This window comes from Ascaphus truei, unplaced genomic scaffold (genome assembly GCF_040206685.1).
Source record: "Ascaphus truei isolate aAscTru1 unplaced genomic scaffold, aAscTru1.hap1 HAP1_SCAFFOLD_3189, whole genome shotgun sequence".
Classification (NCBI taxonomy): domain Eukaryota; kingdom Metazoa; phylum Chordata; class Amphibia; order Anura; family Ascaphidae; genus Ascaphus; species Ascaphus truei.
In genome coordinates, this window is record NW_027456168.1 from 1 (window position 1) to 21,145 (window position 21,145).

The window sequence follows — 21,145 nt, forward strand, 5'->3', positions numbered from 1 at the left end:
CACCCGCTTTCCCTGAGCCTCAGCGCGCAAGCAGGGAGCATGGACTCAGCCTTAGACTTTCACTAGAGTGACACTGTGTCCTCATAGAGCCCTGCTGTGGGAAGGGTGTGTTATAAAGCCGTATTTTATTCATGTCTTGTAGAGAAGACTCTTGGGCTAAGCTCTATCCTGTGCCTGTTCATGTTGAGCAGCAGGCTCGGCCCTGCATGGTATTCACACTACTCCCATGGATTCCAGACATTGCTTTACACAAGGTGAAGATGTGTGTGTACTGAGGACACCTCCACCTTGTATTCGTCCGCCGTTAGAATAACTGTATGCAGGCGCTGACTCTGCTGCAGCCTCAAGTCGGTGGTAAATTCTTGCATCCCAAATATTTCACTATCCACCCCCCACTTTTTAACTGCCTCCATGCTTCTCGGGTGGATCGTATAAGTAGGATCATTTCTCATTTCACACAGATTTACAATGGATTAGAAACTGGACATTTCCCATGTAGCATTAGAGCATTTTAGACTCAAATCACTCGCTCTCTGCCACCTGTTTTAGTGACCCAGCCGTGTACGCACTTACATATAAATACTAGCAGCGTGTACCTGCCTGGGCCGAATGCACGTGTGCCATCTTTCACACCAGCTGTCACCCTGCTCCCCTCTGTGCCAGCATCCTGAGACTTGTACAGGGGACGCACACTCATTCCCAGCTAATTTACATTACAATGCTGTGACATCTCCGACACTAGATCATGTGCCTGCAGAGGCTAAGGAGGCCTCCTCCGGGCTTGGAAGCAATGCATAGCCAGATGCTCGACTCGTCTTGCTTCCACTTCAGCTTTATTTCCACTGGAGTCACGAGTAACAGACCAACAAACCCCCTCCGTTTATCATGTGCTTTTATAAGTTGTGATGGAACCACATTTACAACATGTCACCTCCAGAAGGGGAGCTATGACCACCCCGTCCCTGCACATTCCTGTCCCGAAGGGGATTTCAAGCAATGGGGCCCTTCAATGGTGACCCGCGTGCCTTGTTGCTTTAACTCTTTTTCACCACTGGTGGATCACTGGTGAAGGCTGAGCTGCCGCAGGCTTGTGCTGCCTGGTTTAAGGCATTGCGGGAGAGGTGGGTGTGGGTCTAATGGTAACCTAATGCCTGCTGTGTGCCAGGGCACTAATCTCAGGGGGGGCAGGTGCTAAATTCTTGGAAAGGGGAATTTTATATGGATCTGTAAGGCGACTTTGTGGATAGTATTAAAACATGTAAAAGCAGTTCCCCATCATACATATATATGTGTGTATGTATGTATACAAAACGCCCAAATACTGAACCCTTAGCCAACGATTGGCAGCAGCTCCACAATGGTAGAAGTGTCTCTTTGTACAAGGAGCACAGAAGTTTGATTATCGCAGGCTGGGGTAGGATTGCTGCTAGAGAGGGAGCATGAAACTCCTAGATCACTTTGCTGTATATGTTTTAGTGATTACTTAACCCTACTATTGCCCAGCAATAATAAACTGCAACATCGGAATCGGACACGTCTCTTAAGGTCGAATGTCTTCGTCTCCAGGTCTCTCCAGCAGCAAACGCGTTATTATTTCTTCTCCTCTTGCCTTGCAACATATGTTCCCGTCACACTGTCAAATAATTCCCACTGATAACATGAGGCACAAACCTCTGCAATTCTCACAAGTAACCACGTGGTCAGACCAAACAAACAGCTTGAACAGAACAACTTCCTTAGCAGGACAAGAGCGCCCCAGTCTGTCATTTTGTCCCATCTTTGGCTTGATGGGGTTGTCTCTTTCGGTCCTCGCTGGGGGGTGGAGGGGGGGGGGAGGGGTGTCAGACAGCCCCGTTCTCCTGCCGGGATTTGTGGACAGCAGATTGGGAAGCACTGAGTGAGGGGGCTAAAGTGCAGAGGAATCCAGAGAGGAGGGTGAGTCCCAGACCGCCCCAGGCACAGAACATTGACCAGCCGTAACCGTGGCTGATGTCCTCGGGCAGACCGTACACGTAGCGCGGATAACGTGATAACTCGAAGTTTATGCCGGCTACACAGGTGCAGAGGGAGATAATACAGCAGGTTCCTGAGGGAAGAGAGAGTGGTCACTACATGGACAACAGAGATACTTCCTTAGTCATGTTCTACCCCAGGGGCGGCCAACTCCAGTCCTCAAGGGCCACCAACAGGTCTGGTTTCAGGATATCCCTGCTTCAGCACAGGTGGCTCAATCAATCCCTGCTTGAGCACAGGTGGCTCAATCAAAGGCTGAAGCAGGGATATCTTGAAAACCAGACCTGTTGGTGGCACGAGGACTGGAGTTGGCCTCCCGTGTAAATACATAGCATCCCACTGCATTGCTTCCTAATCTGACACTTTTCCGTTTTCCCTTCCCCCTCTGGCAGCAAAAGGACTGAACCATGGCTATATTATTCCGTGTTTTTCCCCTGTGCCTATCCCAAATATTTAGATTTGTATTTAAACCCAGCAGCCCATCTCTTATACCTGTCCCCGTATTATAAAGACAAATATCGCTGCCAGTAATGAGACCCTCTGGCTCTCCCTACAGATCTGTTCTTTCCAATATTGTAGCACGTCAGTGTCCCGATCTTATAAGGGGTAACTATTTTCAACAATGCCGGCAATTATTTCTGTGGTAAAGATGGTAGCTGAATAGGTTTCCAATTGCCTCAAACTTAATCCATTTCCATCCTGCCTCTGTGCCGGCCTCAAATTTATCTGCGCATTTGAGTCTTAACAGTTAATTTCCCAGTGCTTTAAGTGTAGGAGTGTTTGTTAATTGTCAAACAAATGTTTTATATTCCCCATAAAAATAAAAATCGTTCTATTTGTGCATCATAAGGAGAGCACGTCCAGTTTCAAAGTGAAATCCCTGGTTGCCATCCCATAAGGGGACTGAAATATTGGGGACGCTGTTGTATTTCACCCTTTCACATGGGTTCCCGCCTGAAAAGGTGGCTCGGTGTGTGATCTCTTTGTGAGGACAGTCAATGGCTGGTAATTAGACGATTCCAGCTGATCCCACATGAAACAAAGAACCCTTCTCTTACCTCCCATGAGGAAAAGCAGCCCCGCCACATACTGCATGAGGTCGTGCTGCTTACAGCAGCCCAGCACTCCGATCAACCACCCAAAGAGGATGATGGCGACGGCCATACCAATGAAGCCGGCAGTCATCCGACGCAGATCTGCAGGGGGGGGGGGCGGATAATGAGAGACTGGTAGATATAGGGTGAGGGTGGTCAATTCCTGTCCTCAAGGGTCACCAACAGTTCAGGTTTCAGGATATCCCTGCTTCAGCACAGGTGCCTCAGTCAACGACTGAGCCACCTGCGCTGAAGCGGGATAGCCTTAAAACCTGATCTATTGGTGGCCCTTGGCGACCCTTGAGGACTGGAGTTGGGCACTCCTGATATAGGGTAACTCGTATGATGTGGTCAGTGGATACTCATTCTTGAGGGTGAGAGAGGTTATTTATTTATGAAATGGCTAAAGTAGGACGGGGTTACACCTACAGAGAATAGGTTCATAGTCGGGCACCCATATGTGGGATAAGTCCCTCCGCCATGGTGATAGGTTCCTCTACATGAGATGGGGCGGTGTGTGCAGGAGACAGGGTAGCAGGTAGGGATTTGACTTACGCAGTGCGTGCCACTCATCTTGGCGGATGGTCTTGGTGACATTGATGGGCAAGTTGAGAGGCAAAGAGGACGACGTATAGTGATATCTGATAGAGGTGCAGCGCCCAACGATTCCTGAAACACAATGTAAAGAACCTGCCTCAGTATCACACACTTTACCCCACCCATTATATGACACACAGAGGCAACACAACTGCCCGCATCTACTTGGCACACACAAATCAACCCACAACCTGACTATTATTTCAACCACTACTCTACCCAAGGACATGGAATGACAAAGCAAAAGGAGACGGTATCCAAAGCTGGGAGTTTTACCCCGGACCTTTTTCATTCCTCCTGTGATCGTCGTTTCAATATTTAAGCCTGTCTTTTATTTAAAAACATTTTTTACAGAATCTTGCAGGGAAAAGGTGCCCCTGCCCCGCAGAGCTTACAATCTATTTTTGGTGCGCAGGGAGATTGGGTGACTTGACCAGAGCTGGCCCCGGAATGTTAACCGGATTCACCCACTTCAAAGGCAGTGTCATTACTGTGCTCCCCCTTCAGCCCTTTCGTTGTTCATTGGGTACAAAATCTTAAGTTTGCACCATCTTATTTAACACGTTGAGTGCCGGAGAGGCTGCCGCGCCAGAGTCCCTTGGCCTCACTCCGGCACGACGCGGTCTCGGAGCGATCACATGATTGCAGTGTCACTGATGACGTGAACTGAGACCTCCTCCTCTTTTCCGCTGCTGGCTCCATCACGTTCTGCGCTGCACAGGAACGCAGAACGGGATCTCACCCTGAAAATTAGCCGAAAAAAGCCCATCCCAAAGCCATTATATCATGGGACCCCTGGGGTGCCTGACACTATGACACAATGGCTATATCACAGGTCACTCAAAGAGTTAATTACAAACAAATGTAGCCAGCTGCGTGGACGCGCTATAATCGAAGCATGTTACAGATCAGGGGTGCTCACTCCCGTCCTCAAGGGCCACCAACAGATTAGGTTTTCAGGATATCCCTGCTTCAGCACAGGTGACTCAATCAGTGGCCCAGTCTTTGACATGTGCTAAAGCAGGCTCCATGACTGACCCACCCGTGCTGAAGCAGGGATATCCTGAAAACCTGACCTGTTGGTGGCCTTTGAGGACTTAAGTTGGCCGCCCCTGGTATAGAGATACTGTGAGGTTGCAGAAGTCATTCTCATTGCCTCTTGGCGTTATATAGTTTAATATTCTAAATGATGCACGAAGAAGCGGAGGTTTCCAGATGAGCCAGGGCAGAATTTGGCATGCCTACAATTTATGTTTATCATGGGACTAGGGTGAAAAAAAGTGGGGGTAGTGGATTACAGTGGATTAAAGGATCTACTCGTGGGTAGGAAAGCTTTGCTGGTATATTTAATTGCTAGAATGGAACACAAATGAAAGCATCACCTTTTTTAACATTAAAATGTCTGATTTAAGGCAGCTTTCGTGCTGCACGAGAATAGGGGGAAAAAAAAAAAGATTATAGCTTATTCCTGCAGCATTCTATGAACTATACAAATCAGAAGCTGGCAGTACAGTACCTGACACACTAACCAACATCTACAGTACCTGACACACTCTACCCAACACCTACAGTACCTGACACACTCTACCCAACACCTACAGTACCTGACACACTCTACCCAACATCTACACTACAGTACCTGACACTCTCTACCCAACACCTACAGTACCTGACACACTCTACCCAACACCTACAGTACCTGACACACTCTACCCAACACCTACAGTACCTGACACACTCTACCCAACATCTACACTGCAGTACCTGACACTCTCTACCCAACACCTACAGTACCTGACACACTCTACCCAACATCTACAGTACCTGACACACACTACCCAACATCTACAGTACCTGACACACTCTACCCAACACCTACAGTACCTGACACACTCTACCCAACATCTACACTACAGTACCTGACACACTCTACCCAACATCTACACTACAGTACCTGACACTCTACCCAACATCTACAGTACCTGACACACTCTACCCAACACCTACAGTACCTGACACACTCTACCCAACATCTACACTACAGTACCTGACACACTCTACCCAACACCTACAGTACCTGACACACTCTACCCAACATCTACACTACAGTACCTGACACACTCTACCCAACATCTACACTACAGTACCTGACACTCTACCCAACATCTACATTACCTGACACACTCTACCCAACACCTACAGTACCTGACACACTCTACCCAACATCTACACTACAGTACCTGACACACTCTACCCAACATCTACAGTACCTGACACACTCTACCCAACATCTACACTACAGTACCTGACAGTCTACCCAACATCTACAGTACCCGACACTCTACCAAACATCTACAGTACCTGACACACTCTACCCAACATCTACAGTACCTGACACTCTACCCAACACCTACAGTACCTGACACACTCTACCCAACATCTACAGTACCTGACACACTCTACCCAACACCTACAGTACCTGACACACTCTACCCAACATCTACAGTACCTGACACTCTCTACCCAACATCTACAGTACCTGACACTCTCTACCCAACATCTACAGTACCTGACACTCTACCTAACATCTACAGTACCTGACACTCTACCTAACATCTACAGTACCTGACACACTCTACCCAACATCTACAGTACCTGACACACTATACCCAACACCTACAGTACCTGACACTCTCTACCAAACATCTACAGTACCTGACACTCTACCCAACATCTACAGTACCTGACACTCTCTACCTAACATCTACAGTACCTGACACACTCTACCCAACATCTACACTACAGTACCTGACACTCTACCCAACATCTACAGTACCTGAGATACTCTACCCAACATCTACAGTACCTGACACTCTCTACCTAACATCTACAGTACCTGACACTCTCTACCCAACATCTACACTACAGTACCTGACACACTCTACCCAACATCTACAGTACCTGACACACTCTACCCAACATCTACACTACAGTACCTGACACTCTACCCAACATCTACAGTACCTGAGACACTCTACCCAACATCTACAGTACCTGAGACACTCTCTACCTAACATCTACAGTACCTGACACTCTCTACCCAACATCTACAGTACCTGACACACTCTACCCAACATCTACAGTACCTGACACTCTACCTAACATCTACACTACAGTACCTGACACTCTCTACCCAACATCTACAGTACCTGACACACTCTACCCAACATCTACACTACAGTACCTGACACTCTCTACCCAGCATCTACACTACAGTACCTGACACTCTCTACCCAACATCTACAGTACCTGACACTCTCTACCTAACATCTACAGTACCTGACACTCTCTACCCAACATCTACAGTACCTGACACTCTCTACCTAACATCTACAGTACCCGACACTCTACCCAACATCTACAGTACCTGACACTCTCTACCTAACATCTACAGTACCAGACACTCTACCCAACATCTACAGTACCTGAGACTTTCTACCTAACATCTACAGTACCTGACACACTCTACCCAACATCTACACTACAGTACCTGACACACTCTACCCAACATCTACAGTACCTGACACTCTACCCAACATCTAGAGTACCTGGCACTAACATCTACAGTACCTGACACTCTCTACCGAACATCTACAGTACCTGACACTCTCTACCTAACATCTACAGTACCTGACACTCTCTACCTAACATCTACAGTACCTGACACTCTCTACCTAACACCTACAGTACCTGACACTCTACCCAACATCTACAGTACCTGACACTCTCTACCTAACATCTACAGTACCTGACACTCTCTACCTAACATCTACAGTACCTGACACTCTCTACCCAACATCTACAGTACCTGACACTAACATCTACAGTACCTGATACTCTACCCAACATCTACAGTACCTGACACTCTACCCAACATCTACAGTACCTGACACTCTCTACCTAACAACATCTACAGTACCTGACACTCTACCCAACATCTACACTACAGTACCTGACACTCTACCCAACACCTACAGTACCTGACACTCTACCCAACATCTAGAGTACCTGACACTCTCTACCTAACATCTACAGTACCGGACACTCTCTACCTAACAACATCTACAGTACCTGACACTCTCTACCCAACATCTACAGTACCTGACACTCTCTACCCAACATCTACAGTACCTGACACTCTACCCAACATCTACAGTACCTGACACTCTCTACCCAACATCTAGAGTACTTGCTTGCAGACAACTATGAGAAGCTCCCAGCATCGGATATATAATTCATTTCATTGCACCAGTATGATCTGAGTTTCGCAGCCAGGAGATTAAATCAAATGCATCCAATTGACCGCAGAGAGGTATATAAGGGTTTTGGTCTGTGTATTTGTGCTCATATAGATGGGAGCCAGACACAGATAGGAGCCCTTGTCTGACCTAGTCTGTTCATTTTCTTATTTTAATGTAACGTTGAAGACATTTTGTCTGCTGGCTTTAAATCACCTTTCTTCATTTCTTTTATACCGCTCTGCGTCTAAGTACATTTGCGGATCGCTAGTCACTTACAAACATCATCCCTCATCCTGGACTTAAGCCCTCACCCTGCAAGTGATTCATACCCCTCAGATATAAGAAAGTCCTGATCACACGCTGCTCTCAGTGCTCTCAGTATGAATGACCAGTAATATCCCCAGAGGTAGAGATCCTTAGAACATCCGGCACTTCTGTGAAGCTTTAACCTGCTATCACTGACAGATGAGTCCCTCATCCAGTTACTCCTCAAGCTTCCCTGGATTTAGGCCGACATTTACTAAAAGGTCCATACTGCTGCGTTACAAAACAAATGGGGAGTGCGACAATATTTTAGAGGGAATTCCACCATATTTACTAAGAATTGCGTATTCATAAGTGGGTTGCGATTATCTTATCGGCATATACCAGAAAAGCATCAAAGCGGCAATTCATGCCGGATTTCTTTTCATACATGATTGAAGCAGGGGGTCTCTGGAGCTGAACCCCATTCATTTCAGCTCAGGGGACCCCCGGCTTCCGGAGATACTTACCTCCGTAGGGGGCGCTGGTAGCCGCTTCGGCTCGTATTCCAGGGTTCACATTATGGCGGATTTTCAAAGCTCCCGCGGCCTGCGGGCCAATAGAAAGCCGTGACATCACCCGGTGCAGCTTCCTATTGGCTCGCATGACGTGGGAGCTTTAAAATGCAGAAAACTGCAGATAGCTACCGGCGCCCCCTTTGGTGCTAAGTATCTCATGAAGCAGGGGGTCCCCGGAGCTGAAATTAACAGGGTTCAACTCCGGAGACCCCATGCTTCAATCGTGTATTAAAAAATAAAAAAAATGAAAGCATACAGAATGACTTGGATAGCCCCTTGAAAGCAGCAGTTTGCCCCCTGGTTTAAGTACCAGTCCAGGGTGGGACGCAGAGGGTCCCCAGAGCTGAACCGCTTTAACTTCAGCTCTGGGGACCTCATGCTTCCCGAGAAACATACCCTTAAAAGTAACGACAGGTACTTCCTGGTATTTAAATCCCCTACGTCATGTAAGCCAATAGCAAGGCGCAACATGTGACATTGTCGTTTCCTATTACCCCGCATAACATGGGAGGATTTAAACCTCCATATTGTTTACCCCGGTGGGGGCAGGAATACTCGTAAGTATCTCGGGGGGCCAGAGGGTTTCCAGAGCTGAAAATAGTGAATTTGTATCTCTGGTCCCCTCCCCCCCCCTTCTCCCCATCATGGTAATAAGAGGGGGCTACAGTTAGACGGGGGAACTGCTGCTTAAAACAATTGCCAGTTATACAAATCAGTGTTAACTCATACAAATCTGCGTTAATCCAAAGGCAGACAATTATTTAACCCCTTTGATGCTGGAGGCTACCAACGAGTTGCAAAGGAACACCTCCACACACCAAAAGGGGTTAACATACAATGTTAACACCCGGCCACTTAAAACACAGAGGGGGGAAACATAACATTTATATCTGCACATTTTAATCCTTTTAGTAGCCCAAGTGAGTTTCTAAGGTGTTAATATATTAATAAGTTCAACATTGTTAATATTACGCGTGTTTAGAACCTATTCTAGAGTTACTTATCTTGCCTGTGTGGTGGCGATTAAATACAAATGCAAGATCAGCCTGGGGTAGATGATCAAAACTGGCCAGATTTTCTGGTGAAACCGCCATGTAGCATGTGCAAAGGTAATTAGCAGCTAATTCTTCATTTGCATACATTTGCATGCTCATTTGTAACACGGTCACTAAATGGAACACTTGCACATATTAGACGACACATACGAATTTGATGCTAATTAGAGATCCTGACGCTAAATTAAGCCCATACGTATCACTGCGTTATTGAGGCGTTAAACTTTTAGTAAATACGGCAATAAAACAAACACTTTTTTTTTTAACCATTAAAGCACTGCGAAGTTCAGTAAATGTAGACCATGGTTCCTCCAGCTGATCTGCTTTGAACGTTAATGGAACAGACGGAGGTTTCAGGACCATGGACAGAGACGCGTCGCTTCCATAGGCAGCAGCACACTGCATCCTAAGTAGGAATTCCGGTTTTGTGTGTTTAGTTTTTTTTCTCCTGGTGTTTTCATTTTATATGTTTAAAAAAAACTCTGTGTTTATCAGGGTTAACAACGCCAAGAAATTGACACACGTTTGAATTCGGTGTTTATCTGGGCACTTTTAAGTTTCCATAATTCCATTGGGTCGCCTTTGTATCCGATCTGCTCACCTTAATAAAGGTCGATTGTAGCAGCCGAAACGTTGGACCTTCTTGGCCTATTAGATTTATTTTGATTTGGAAGTCTGTTACTACAAGGAGGTCCACAATTCAATTAGAAAGTATGCTTAATTTCTGGGTTTTATCCGAAAGTATTTCACCGTGTATTTTTTGTCATATTGGATGTATCTCTGGGCTCCCTTTGTGTTTTGTTTTTTTGTAGTATACAGTGCCATGCTCAGTAGCACTCCTTTTGCATACACACACACACACACAATTTTGGGGGTTTATGAGCTTACTGGGTATCTGTGTGTTTATTAACTTTGTCCAGCTGGTGTCAGCTGTTTGAGGTTAGTGACCCCTCCTCCCCAGGTTTTAAGCTCGCCCCTCCCCACTTTCCATATGTACTGGTCTTTTCATGCAGCTGGTTGCGACAGATCCAATGCAGATCATTCTTCCTGTAATTATACAGGTAAATAAGAATTTTAATCAGTTAGTGTTTGGACCTGCGATATCTGGTCATGCCTTGAAGTGGCTCGCAGGCTTATAATGCTTTGGCCAAAGGGTTAAACTAAATGACCCCTTTTTCAAGATATATATATAGGTATTTCACTGTGTATTTTTGTCATATTGGTTGTAGCTTTGGGCTCCTTTGTGTTTTGTTTTTTTTAATCAAAAGTGCAAGATGATCTGTCGGTGGTGTTTTTTTCCAGGGTGGGGGTGGGGCGATTCCAGTTAATACCTACAATTGGGATCCCTAATCATAACCCATCATCACACACATTACACACATTACACACCAATGCACAAGGTTGCTGTGAATGGAGGGGGGTGAGGGAGATCCTATAGGAGGGATTTGAGCTAACCGCAAGCAATTATAAGAGTCAGCTAGTTTGATAGCTAATTCACTACCTTGACTCACTCTCACTCTCTCTCTCTCTCTCATCTCTTTGCTCATCACTGGTTAGACGTCTGTCCTCTACTCTCGCAGTGCAGATAATATTTGAATGTCTCAACACAGGGAAACAATATTAGAGATTTAGGGTGTTCAATGTAACACACCCCTTCTGTTTCTTATCACACTGCGCAGCACTCACGACCTATATCTCTTCCTTTGTATTATTTTTAACGTGTTCGTTATTTTTCAATTTGTTGGTTTGTGATGTGTAAATAAAAGCTACGTATTAGTATAGGCCATAGGAGTGCTCCAAAGTGAACTTCTTTGCTGGTGTGGCTCTCTGTTCCCTATACATACTCTCCATTCCAGTATATTGTTCACAGTGATGCACCCCTCCTCTGATGTGAAACAGAGTAAGGCTCTCTCATATTTGTGCTCATTATCTAATATATCAGGAGCACGCAAACTTTCTGTGCTGCGCCCCCTTGCCTGCCAGCCCCTATGCTCGCCCCCCCTACCCAATATCCAGCGTCAAATGACGCACGGGATCACGTGACCCCCCATGGCATCATTTGATGCTGCGTTGCCCTGTACTATATTATTACCTCTATTGGTTGGACCAGTTGAGTGGTTCTATCTTTGTAAGGGTAAAATCATATAGGGCAACAAACCTGGCATCTGTGCCTATTACATACAAGAGGCTCTATGCAGGTAAATACAAGGAGAGTTTATCTATTTACAATAAAACACTTAGTGATAGAGGGGGGCCTATTTGTATCATCAAGAACAATGATGATGATGATGATGATGATGATTTTCCTGTACAGTCCTCACAAATCTCCCACACCCACCCTCTTTATAATGGGACAGGTATATTATAGGGCTGCCCCTTTTTCCAGTTCATCAGATGCAGTTTATAGGAAGTACAACAAAAATAATGCGATATTGAACTTCTCATACTTGGGACCGAACCCCATGACGCCGTACACACCCAACTAATTAGGGGCGCAGTGACACCCCAAATTCAGAGTGACAACAACCCAGCATAAAGCCTTCAAACGAATAAATAATCTTCCCTCCTCCAAAATAACCAAGCCAAGCATCCGTGTATTAATGCAGAAAAAAACAAAAGAAAGAAAATAAGAAAAAAACGACGTTAGCGCCATACCTTTTATAAAGAAAACCCAAACCGCTCATTACTTAATAAAAACCTGTAAACATGACTACTATACACAGTATATTGGCCCAAACGAAATCTTATTATTCACAATGTTTTTCTGTTACTTTCCCTATTTCTCCTATTTTTTATTTTTTGAATCTCTCTCCTAAAATATTAATATAGTTGGGCCAGTGGTTAGGAATATAATTGACCAGTAACTCATGCATTCGCTGCTGTAGGCTGAGATGTGGTTGGTGCTCTGGCTGGACATGGCAGCTACTGAGCTGGGTAATGAGGCTGGGGAAACCTAGTGCTGGTCATATCATAGGTATCAGAATCTGCAATTAGTCCACATAAGATTGTCTCTCAGCCTGGCTACCCAGCGATCCCTGGGGACCCCCGACCCACATACCACCCCAACAGCAATAGGGCAGACCAGAGTGAATGGTTAATATGCTTAATACATCACTGCCAACCAGACCCCGGCCCCCCAAAACCAGACCCCCCCTCCACCTCACTAACACCTAAAGCCCAGAATCAAAAAACACTCAACCAGGACCCTATAGCACCATAATAAGTACATATTTTGGATATTATCTAAGCCATGAATGGTAAAAAAAAAAAAACCCGTCAGAGACCCCCAATAAATAAACACACCCTGACCCTCTACTCCCATTAAATCCTATGAACAACATCCTCCCCCACCCCCATAACATCAGCCCACCCCAAAATAATAATCAGACATCTCCACCTCACTGTGATCAGCCCCTCACCCCCATGCTATTAACATACCCCTCCCAAAATAATCATGTCTATATTTCGGCCCCCTTCCCTTAGAATTAGATCCTACAATGAACCAGACCCCCCCACACACACTGTACCCCAGAGACAACCCCCATTGCACCGCAGAGGATCACCCCCATTGCACCCCAGAAGATCACCCCCATTGCACCCCAGAGACCCCCCCATTGCACCCAGAGACCCACCCATTGCACCCCAGAGACCCCCACCCCCAATTGCACCCCAGAGGAATCCCCCACCCCCATTGCACCCCAGAGAACCTCCCCACCCCCATTGCACCCCAGAGAACTCCCCCACCCCCATTGCACCCCAGAGAACTCCCCACACCCATTGCACCCCAGAGAACCCCCCACCCCCATTGCACCCCAGAGAACTCCCCACACCCATTGCACCCCAGAGAACCCCCCACCCCCATTGCACCCCAGAGAACCCCCCCACCCCCATTGCACCCCAGAGAACCCCCCACCCCCATTGCACCCCAGAGACCCCCCACCCCCATTGCACCCCAGAGACCCCCCACCCCCATTGCACCCCAGAGAACCCCCCACCCCCATTGCACCCCAGAGAACTCCCCACACCCATTGCACCCCAGAGAACCCCCCACCCCCATTGCACCCCAGAGAACCCCCCCACCCCCATTGCACCCCAGAGAACCCCCCACCCCCATTGCACCCCAGAGACCCCCCACCCCCATTGCACCCCAGAGACCCCCCACCCCCATTGCACCCCAGAGACCCCCCACCCCCATTGCACCCCAGAGACCCCCCACCCCCATTGCACCCCAGAGACCCCCCACCCCCATTGCACCCCAGAGACCCCCCATCCCCATTGCACCCCAGAGAACCCCACCGACCTTTCAGTATCAGCTGCTCCGTGTCCTTGTCGAACCCCTCCCGGTGGCATCTCCTCCACAGCCCGGACACGGTGGAGTTGAAGCGGCGGCTGCAGTGCGAATCTACCGCTAGGTAGGGACGGGAGAGGGGGGGCGGTGGCGGCGGCGGGGGGTCATGGGCCCCGGTAAGGCGGGGGTCCCCCTTATTAAGAATCACAGGGTCCCCCAGTTTGGAGATCCGGCGGACCCCCATGGGTGTCAGCTCCCCTCCCCGGGTGGTCCGGGTGTGCGCCCCCCGCAGGGGGAGGTGCTGCCCGGGGGTGTACATGTAGCCGGGGTCGTTCCGTTTGCCCCCCGGTTTCCTGCAGCGGTCCCGGTGCCTCCGGGCGTCCGTCTCATACCAGTGATCGGTGCACAGGGCCACGGCCAGGAGGGCCAGGGCGGCCAGGGCGAGGCACAGCCCGGCACCGGCCAGCAGCCTCATAGCGACCACCGGAGGGGGGTCACACCCCGGACACCGGGCTCAGCATCAGCCGCAGATCCGCTGCTCTCTCTGGGGGGAGAGAAATGAGAGGCCGGGGAGGGAGGAGCCTGCCAGCCAAACCCTGCCAGCTGGGGATCCTATGTACCCTATATATACTAACTGCCCTATATATACTGTATATCCTAACTGCCCTATGTCTATCCGAAACACCCTATATCTCATCTAAACACCCTATATCTCATCTAAATACCCTGTGTGTATATCAACCACAATCCAACCTCATATATATATATATATATATATATATATATATATATATATATATATATATATATATATATATATATATATATATATATATATATATATATATATATATATATATATATATATATATATATATATATATATATATATATATATATATATATATATATATATATATATATATATATATATATATATATATATATATATATATATATATATATATATATATATAATCTCCCAGCCCATTTATACATATCAAATGTATATATCCTATTTCTCACTGGTCTATGTACTGAACACCTCATTTGTATAATTTACCAACACCACCCAATGCCTCTCTGTCTTATATACTCATTCATCCCCTGCAGCTACTCTGCCCCCAATACCCAAATCCCACCCCTCCTCTATATCTAACCAACCTTCCTAATATCTGTAACATCATGTACCTTTGTCCCCTCTACACCCTGAATGAATCATATATACCACCTATATGTAACCATCTGCATCATTCCTGTCTTCCATGCATAGACATCCTAGTCTCTCAAGATGTACCCATCCTAACAGATATATGCAAACCTCAAATTCCTATTAGTTATTTGCACTCATATATAAGTATATATTTATTCTATATGCTCTTCTTTCTACCTACCTCAATTTCTCTCCAAGTCTCATATGCTCCCCCCACCACCTAATGCATCTCCTCACATGCCCCTCCTACTACCCAATGCATCTCCTCACATGCCCCTCCTACTACCCAATCATCTCCTCACATGCCCCTCCTACTACCCAATGCATCTCCTCACATGCTCCTCCTACTAACCAATTATCTCCTCATATGCTCCTCCTACTACTCAACGCATCTCCTCACATGCCCCTCCTACTACCCAATGTATATCCTCACATTCCCCTCCTACTACACAATGCATCTCCTCACATAATCCTCCTACTTCCCAATGCATCTCCTCACACGATCCTCCTACTTCCCAATGCATCTCCTCACATGTCCCTCCTACTACCCAATCATCTACTCACATGCTCCTCCTACTACCCAATGCATCTCCTCACATTCCTCTCCTACTACACAATGCATCTCCTCACATGCCCCTCCTACTACCCAATCATCTCCTCACATGCCCCTCCTATTAATCAATGCTTCTCCTCACATGCCCCTCCTACTACCCAATGCATCTCCTCACATGCTCCTCCTACTACCCAATCATCTCCTCACATGCCCCTCCTATTACTGAATGCATCTCCTCACATGCCCCTCCTACTACCCAATGCATCTCCTCACATGCCCCTCCTACTACCCAATGCACCTCCTCACATGCCACTCCTACTACCCAATGCATCTCCCCACATGCCCCATCCTACTACCCAATGCATCTCCTCGCATGCCCCTCCTTCTACCCAATGCACCTCCTCACATGCCACTCCTACTACCCAATGCATCTCCTCACATGCCCCTCCTACTACCCAATGCATCTTCTCGCATGCCCCTCCTTCTACCCAATCATCTCCTCACATGCCCCTCCTACTACCCAATGCATCTCCTCACATGCCCCTCCTACTACCCAATGCATCTCCTCACATGCTCCTCCTTCTAACCAATCATCTCCTCACATGCTCCTCCTACTATCCAATGCATCTCCTCACATGCCCCTCCTACTACCCAATGCATCTCCTCACATGTCCCTCCTTATACCCAATCATCTCTTCACATGCCCCTCCTACTACCCAATGCATCTCCTCACATGCCCCTCCTACTACCCAATGCATCTCCTGACATGCCCCTCCTTCTACCCAATGCATCTCCTCACATCCTCCTCCTACCCAATGCATCTCCTCACATCGTCCTCCTACTATCCAACGCATCTCCTCACATGCCCCTCCTACTACCCAATGCATCTCCTCACATGCTCCTACTACTACCCAATCATCTCCTCACATGCTCCTCCTACTACCCAATGCATCTCCTCACATGCCTAATCTACTACCCAATGCATCTCCTCACATGCTCCTCCTCCTACCCAATCATCTCCTCACATGCTCCTCATACTACCCAATGCATCTCCCCACATGCCCCCCTACTACCCAACGCATCTCCTCACATGCTCCTCCAACTACCCAACGCATCTCCTCACATGCTTCTCCTACTATCCAACGCATCTCCTCACATGCTCCTCCAACTACCCAACGCATCTCCTCACATGCTTCTCCTACTACCCAATACATCTCCTCACATCCTCCTACTACTACCCAAAGCATCTCCTCACATGCCCCTCCTACTACCCAATGCATCTCCTCACATGCTCCTCCTACTACCCAATGCATCTCCTCACATGCCCCTCCTACTACCCAATGCATCTCCTCACATGCTCCTCCTACTACCCAATGCATCTCCTCACATGCTCCTCCTACTACCCAATGCTTCTCCTCACATGCCCCTCCTACTACCCAATCATCTCCTCACATGCCCCTCCTATTACTCAATGCTTCTCCTCACATGCCCCTCCTACTACCCAATGCATCTCCTGACATGCCCCTCCTACTACCCAATGCATCTCCTCACATGCCCCTCCTACTACCCAATGCATCTCCTCACATGCCCCTCCTACTACCCAATGCATCTCCTCACAAGCCCCTCCTACTACCCAATGCACCTCCTCACACGCCACTCCTACTACCCAATGCATCTCTTCACATGCCCCTCCTACTACCCAATGCATCTCCTCGCATGCCCCATCTACCCAATCATCTCCTCACATGCCCCTCCTACTACCCAATGCATCTCCTCACATGCTCCTCCTACTAACCAATCATCTCCTCACATGTCCTCCTACTATCCAATGCATCTCCTCACATGCCCCTCCTACTACCCAATGCATCTCCTCATATGCCCCTCCTACTACCCAATGCAACTCCTCACATCCTCCTCCTACTACCCAATGCATCTCCCCACATGCTCCTCCTACTACCCAATGCATCTCTTCACACGCTCCACCTACTACGCAATGCATCTCCTCACATGATCCTCCTACTACCCAACGCATCTCCTCACATGCCCCTCCAACTACCCAATGCATCTCCTCACATGCCCCTCTTTCTACCCAATCATCTCCTCACATGCACCTCCTACTGCCCAATGCATTTCCTCACATGCTCCTCCTACTACCCAATGCATATTCTCACATGCCCCTCCTACTACACAATCATCTCCTCACATGCTCCTCCTACTACGCAACGCATCTCCTCACATGCCTCTCCTACTACCCAATGCATCTCCTCACATGACCCTCCTACTACCCAATGCATCTCCTCACATGCTCCTCCTTCTAACCAATCATCTCCTCACATGCTCCTCCTACTATCCAATGCATCTCCTCACATGCCCCTCCTACTACCCAATGCATCTCCTCACATGTCCCTCCTTATACCCAATCATCTCTTCACATGCCCCTCCTACTACCCAATGCATCTCCTCACATGCCCCTCCTACTACCCAATGCATCTCCTGACATGCCCCTCCTTCTACCCAATGCATCTCCTCACATCCTCCTCCTACCCAATGCATCTCCTCACATCGTCCTCCTACTATCCAACGCATCTCCTCACATGCCCCTCCTACTACCCAATGCATCTCCTCACATGCTCCTACTACTACCCAATCATCTCCTCACATGCTCCTCCTACTACCCAATGCATCTCCTCACATGCCTAATCTACTACCCAATGCATCTCCTCACATGCTCCTCCTCCTACCCAATCATCTCCTCACATGCTCCTCATACTACCCAATGCATCTCCCCACATGCCCCCCTACTACCCAACGCATCTCCTCACATGCTTCTCCTACTATCCAACGCATCTCCTCACATGCTCCTCCAACTACCCAACGCATCTCCTCACATGCTTCTCCTACTACCCAATACATCTCCTCACATCCTCCTACTACTACCCAAAGCATCTCCTCACATGCCCCTCCTACTACCCAATGCATCTCCTCACATGCTCCTCCTACTACCCAATGCATCTCCTCACATGCCCCTCCTACTACCCAATGCATCTCCTCACATGCTCCTCCTACTACCCAATGCATCTCCTCACATGCTCCTCCTACTACCCAATGCTTCTCCTCACATGCCCCTCCTACTACCCAATCATCTCCTCACATGCCCCTCCTATTACTCAATGCTTCTCCTCACATGCCCCTCCTACTACCCAATGCATCTCCTGACATGCCCCTCCTACTACCCAATGCATCTCCTCACATGCCCCTCCTACTACCCAATGCATCTCCTCACATGCCCCTCCTACTACCCAATGCATCTCCTCACAAGCCCCTCCTACTACCCAATGCACCTCCTCACACGCCACTCCTACTACCCAATGCATCTCTTCACATGCCCCTCCTACTACCCAATGCATCTCCTCGCATGCCCCATCTACCCAATCATCTCCTCACATGCCCCTCCTACTACCCAATGCATCTCCTCACATGCTCCTCCTACTAACCAATCATCTCCTCACATGTCCTCCTACTATCCAATGCATCTCCTCACATGCCCCTCCTACTACCCAATGCATCTCCTCATATGCCCCTCCTACTACCCAATGCAACTCCTCACATCCTCCTCCTACTACCCAATGCATCTCCCCACATGCTCCTCCTACTACCCAATGCATCTCTTCACACGCTCCACCTACTACGCAATGCATCTCCTCACATGATCCTCCTACTACCCAACGCATCTCCTCACATGCCCCTCCAACTACCCAATGCATCTCCTCACATGCCCCTCTTTCTACCCAATCATCTCCTCACATGCACCTCCTACTGCCCAATGCATTTCCTCACATGCTCCTCCTACTACCCAATGCATATTCTCACATGCCCCTCCTACTACACAATCATCTCCTCACATGCTCCTCCTACTACGCAACGCATCTCCTCACATGCCTCTCCTACTACCCAATGCATCTCCTCACATGACCCTCCTACTACCCAACGCATCTCCTCACATGTCCCTCCTACTACCCAATGCATCTCTTCACATGCTCCTCCTACTACCCAATGCATCTCCTCACATGCTCCTCCTACTACCCAATGCATCTCCTCACATGCCCCTCCTACTACCCAATGCATCTCCTCACATGCCCCTCCTACTACCCAATGCATCTCCTCACATGCCCCTCCTACTACCCAATGCATCTCCTCACATTCCCCGCCTACTACCCAATACAACTCCTCACATGCCCCGCCTACTATCCAATGCATCTCCTCACATGCTCCTCCTACTACCCAATGCATCTCCTCACATGCCGCTCCTACTACCCAATGCATCTCCTCACATGCCCCTCCTACTACCCAATGCATCTCCTCACATGCCCCTCCTACTACCCAATGCATCTCCTCACATGCCCCTCCTACTACCCAACGCATCTCCTCACATGCCCCTCCTACTACCCAATGCATCTCCTCACATGCCCCTCCTACTACCCAATGCATCTCCTCACATGCTCCTCCTACTACCCAATGCATATTCTCACATGCTCCTCCTACTACCCAATGCATCTCCTCACATGCTCCTCCTACTATGCAACACATCTCCTCACATGCTCCTCCTACTACCCAATGCATATTCTCACATGCTCCTCCTACTATCCAAATCCATCTCTTCACATGCCTCTCCTACTACCCAATGCATCTCATCACATGCCCCTCCTACTACCCAATGTATCTCCTCACATCCTCCTCCTACTATCCAATGCATCTCCTCACATCCTCCTCCTACTACCCAATGCATCACCTCACATGCCCCTCCTATTACCCAACGCATCTCCTCACATGCCACTCTTACTACCCAATGCATCTCCTCACATGCCACTCCTACTACCCAACGCAACTCCTCACATGCCCCTCCTACTACCCAATGCATCTCCTCACATGCTCCTCCTACTACCTAATGCATCTCCTCACATGCCCCTCCTACTACCCAATGCATCTCCTCACATTCTCCTCCTTCTATCCAATGCATCTCCTCACATGCTCCTCCAACTACCCAATGTATCTCCTCACATGCTCCTCCTACTACCCAATGCATCTCCTCACATGCCCCTCCTTATACCCAATCATCTCCTCACATCCTCCTCCTATAACCCAATGCATCTCCTCACATGTCCCTCCTACTACCCAACGCATCTCCTCACATGCTCCTCCTTCTACCCAAT

At 48.1% G+C, this 21,145-nt stretch overlaps 1 protein-coding gene across 1 annotated transcript; it reads right to left on the minus strand.

The window, feature by feature from the left end:
* Positions 1-798: 798 nt before the first annotated feature.
* Positions 799-15,633, minus strand: LOC142483311 (transmembrane protein 178B-like). Its single transcript, XM_075583411.1, has 5 exons — positions 15,564-15,633; positions 14,182-14,713; positions 3,663-3,776; positions 3,072-3,209; positions 799-2,086 (listed from the first exon to the last, which is right to left on the minus strand). Exons 2-5 carry the CDS (start codon positions 14,642-14,644, stop codon positions 1,842-1,844), a joined length of 960 nt encoding a protein of 319 aa, XP_075439526.1. The 5' UTR covers positions 14,645-14,713; positions 15,564-15,633; the 3' UTR covers positions 799-1,841.
* Between the last annotated feature and the right edge of the window lie 5,512 nt (positions 15,634-21,145).

Coding starts and splice junctions, on each gene's coding strand:
- LOC142483311 (XM_075583411.1), bottom strand. CDS start 14,644: ATGAGGCTGCTGGCCGGTGCCGGGCTGTGCCTCGCCCTGGCCGCCCTG. Junction 3,210..3,662: donor AGATGAGTGGCACGCACTGC/GTAAGTCAAATC, acceptor CCCCCCCTGCAG/ATCTGCGTCGGATGACTGCC. Junction 2,087..3,071: donor GCTGCTTTTCCTCATGGGAG/GTAAGAGAAGGG, acceptor CTCTTCCCTCAG/GAACCTGCTGTATTATCTCC.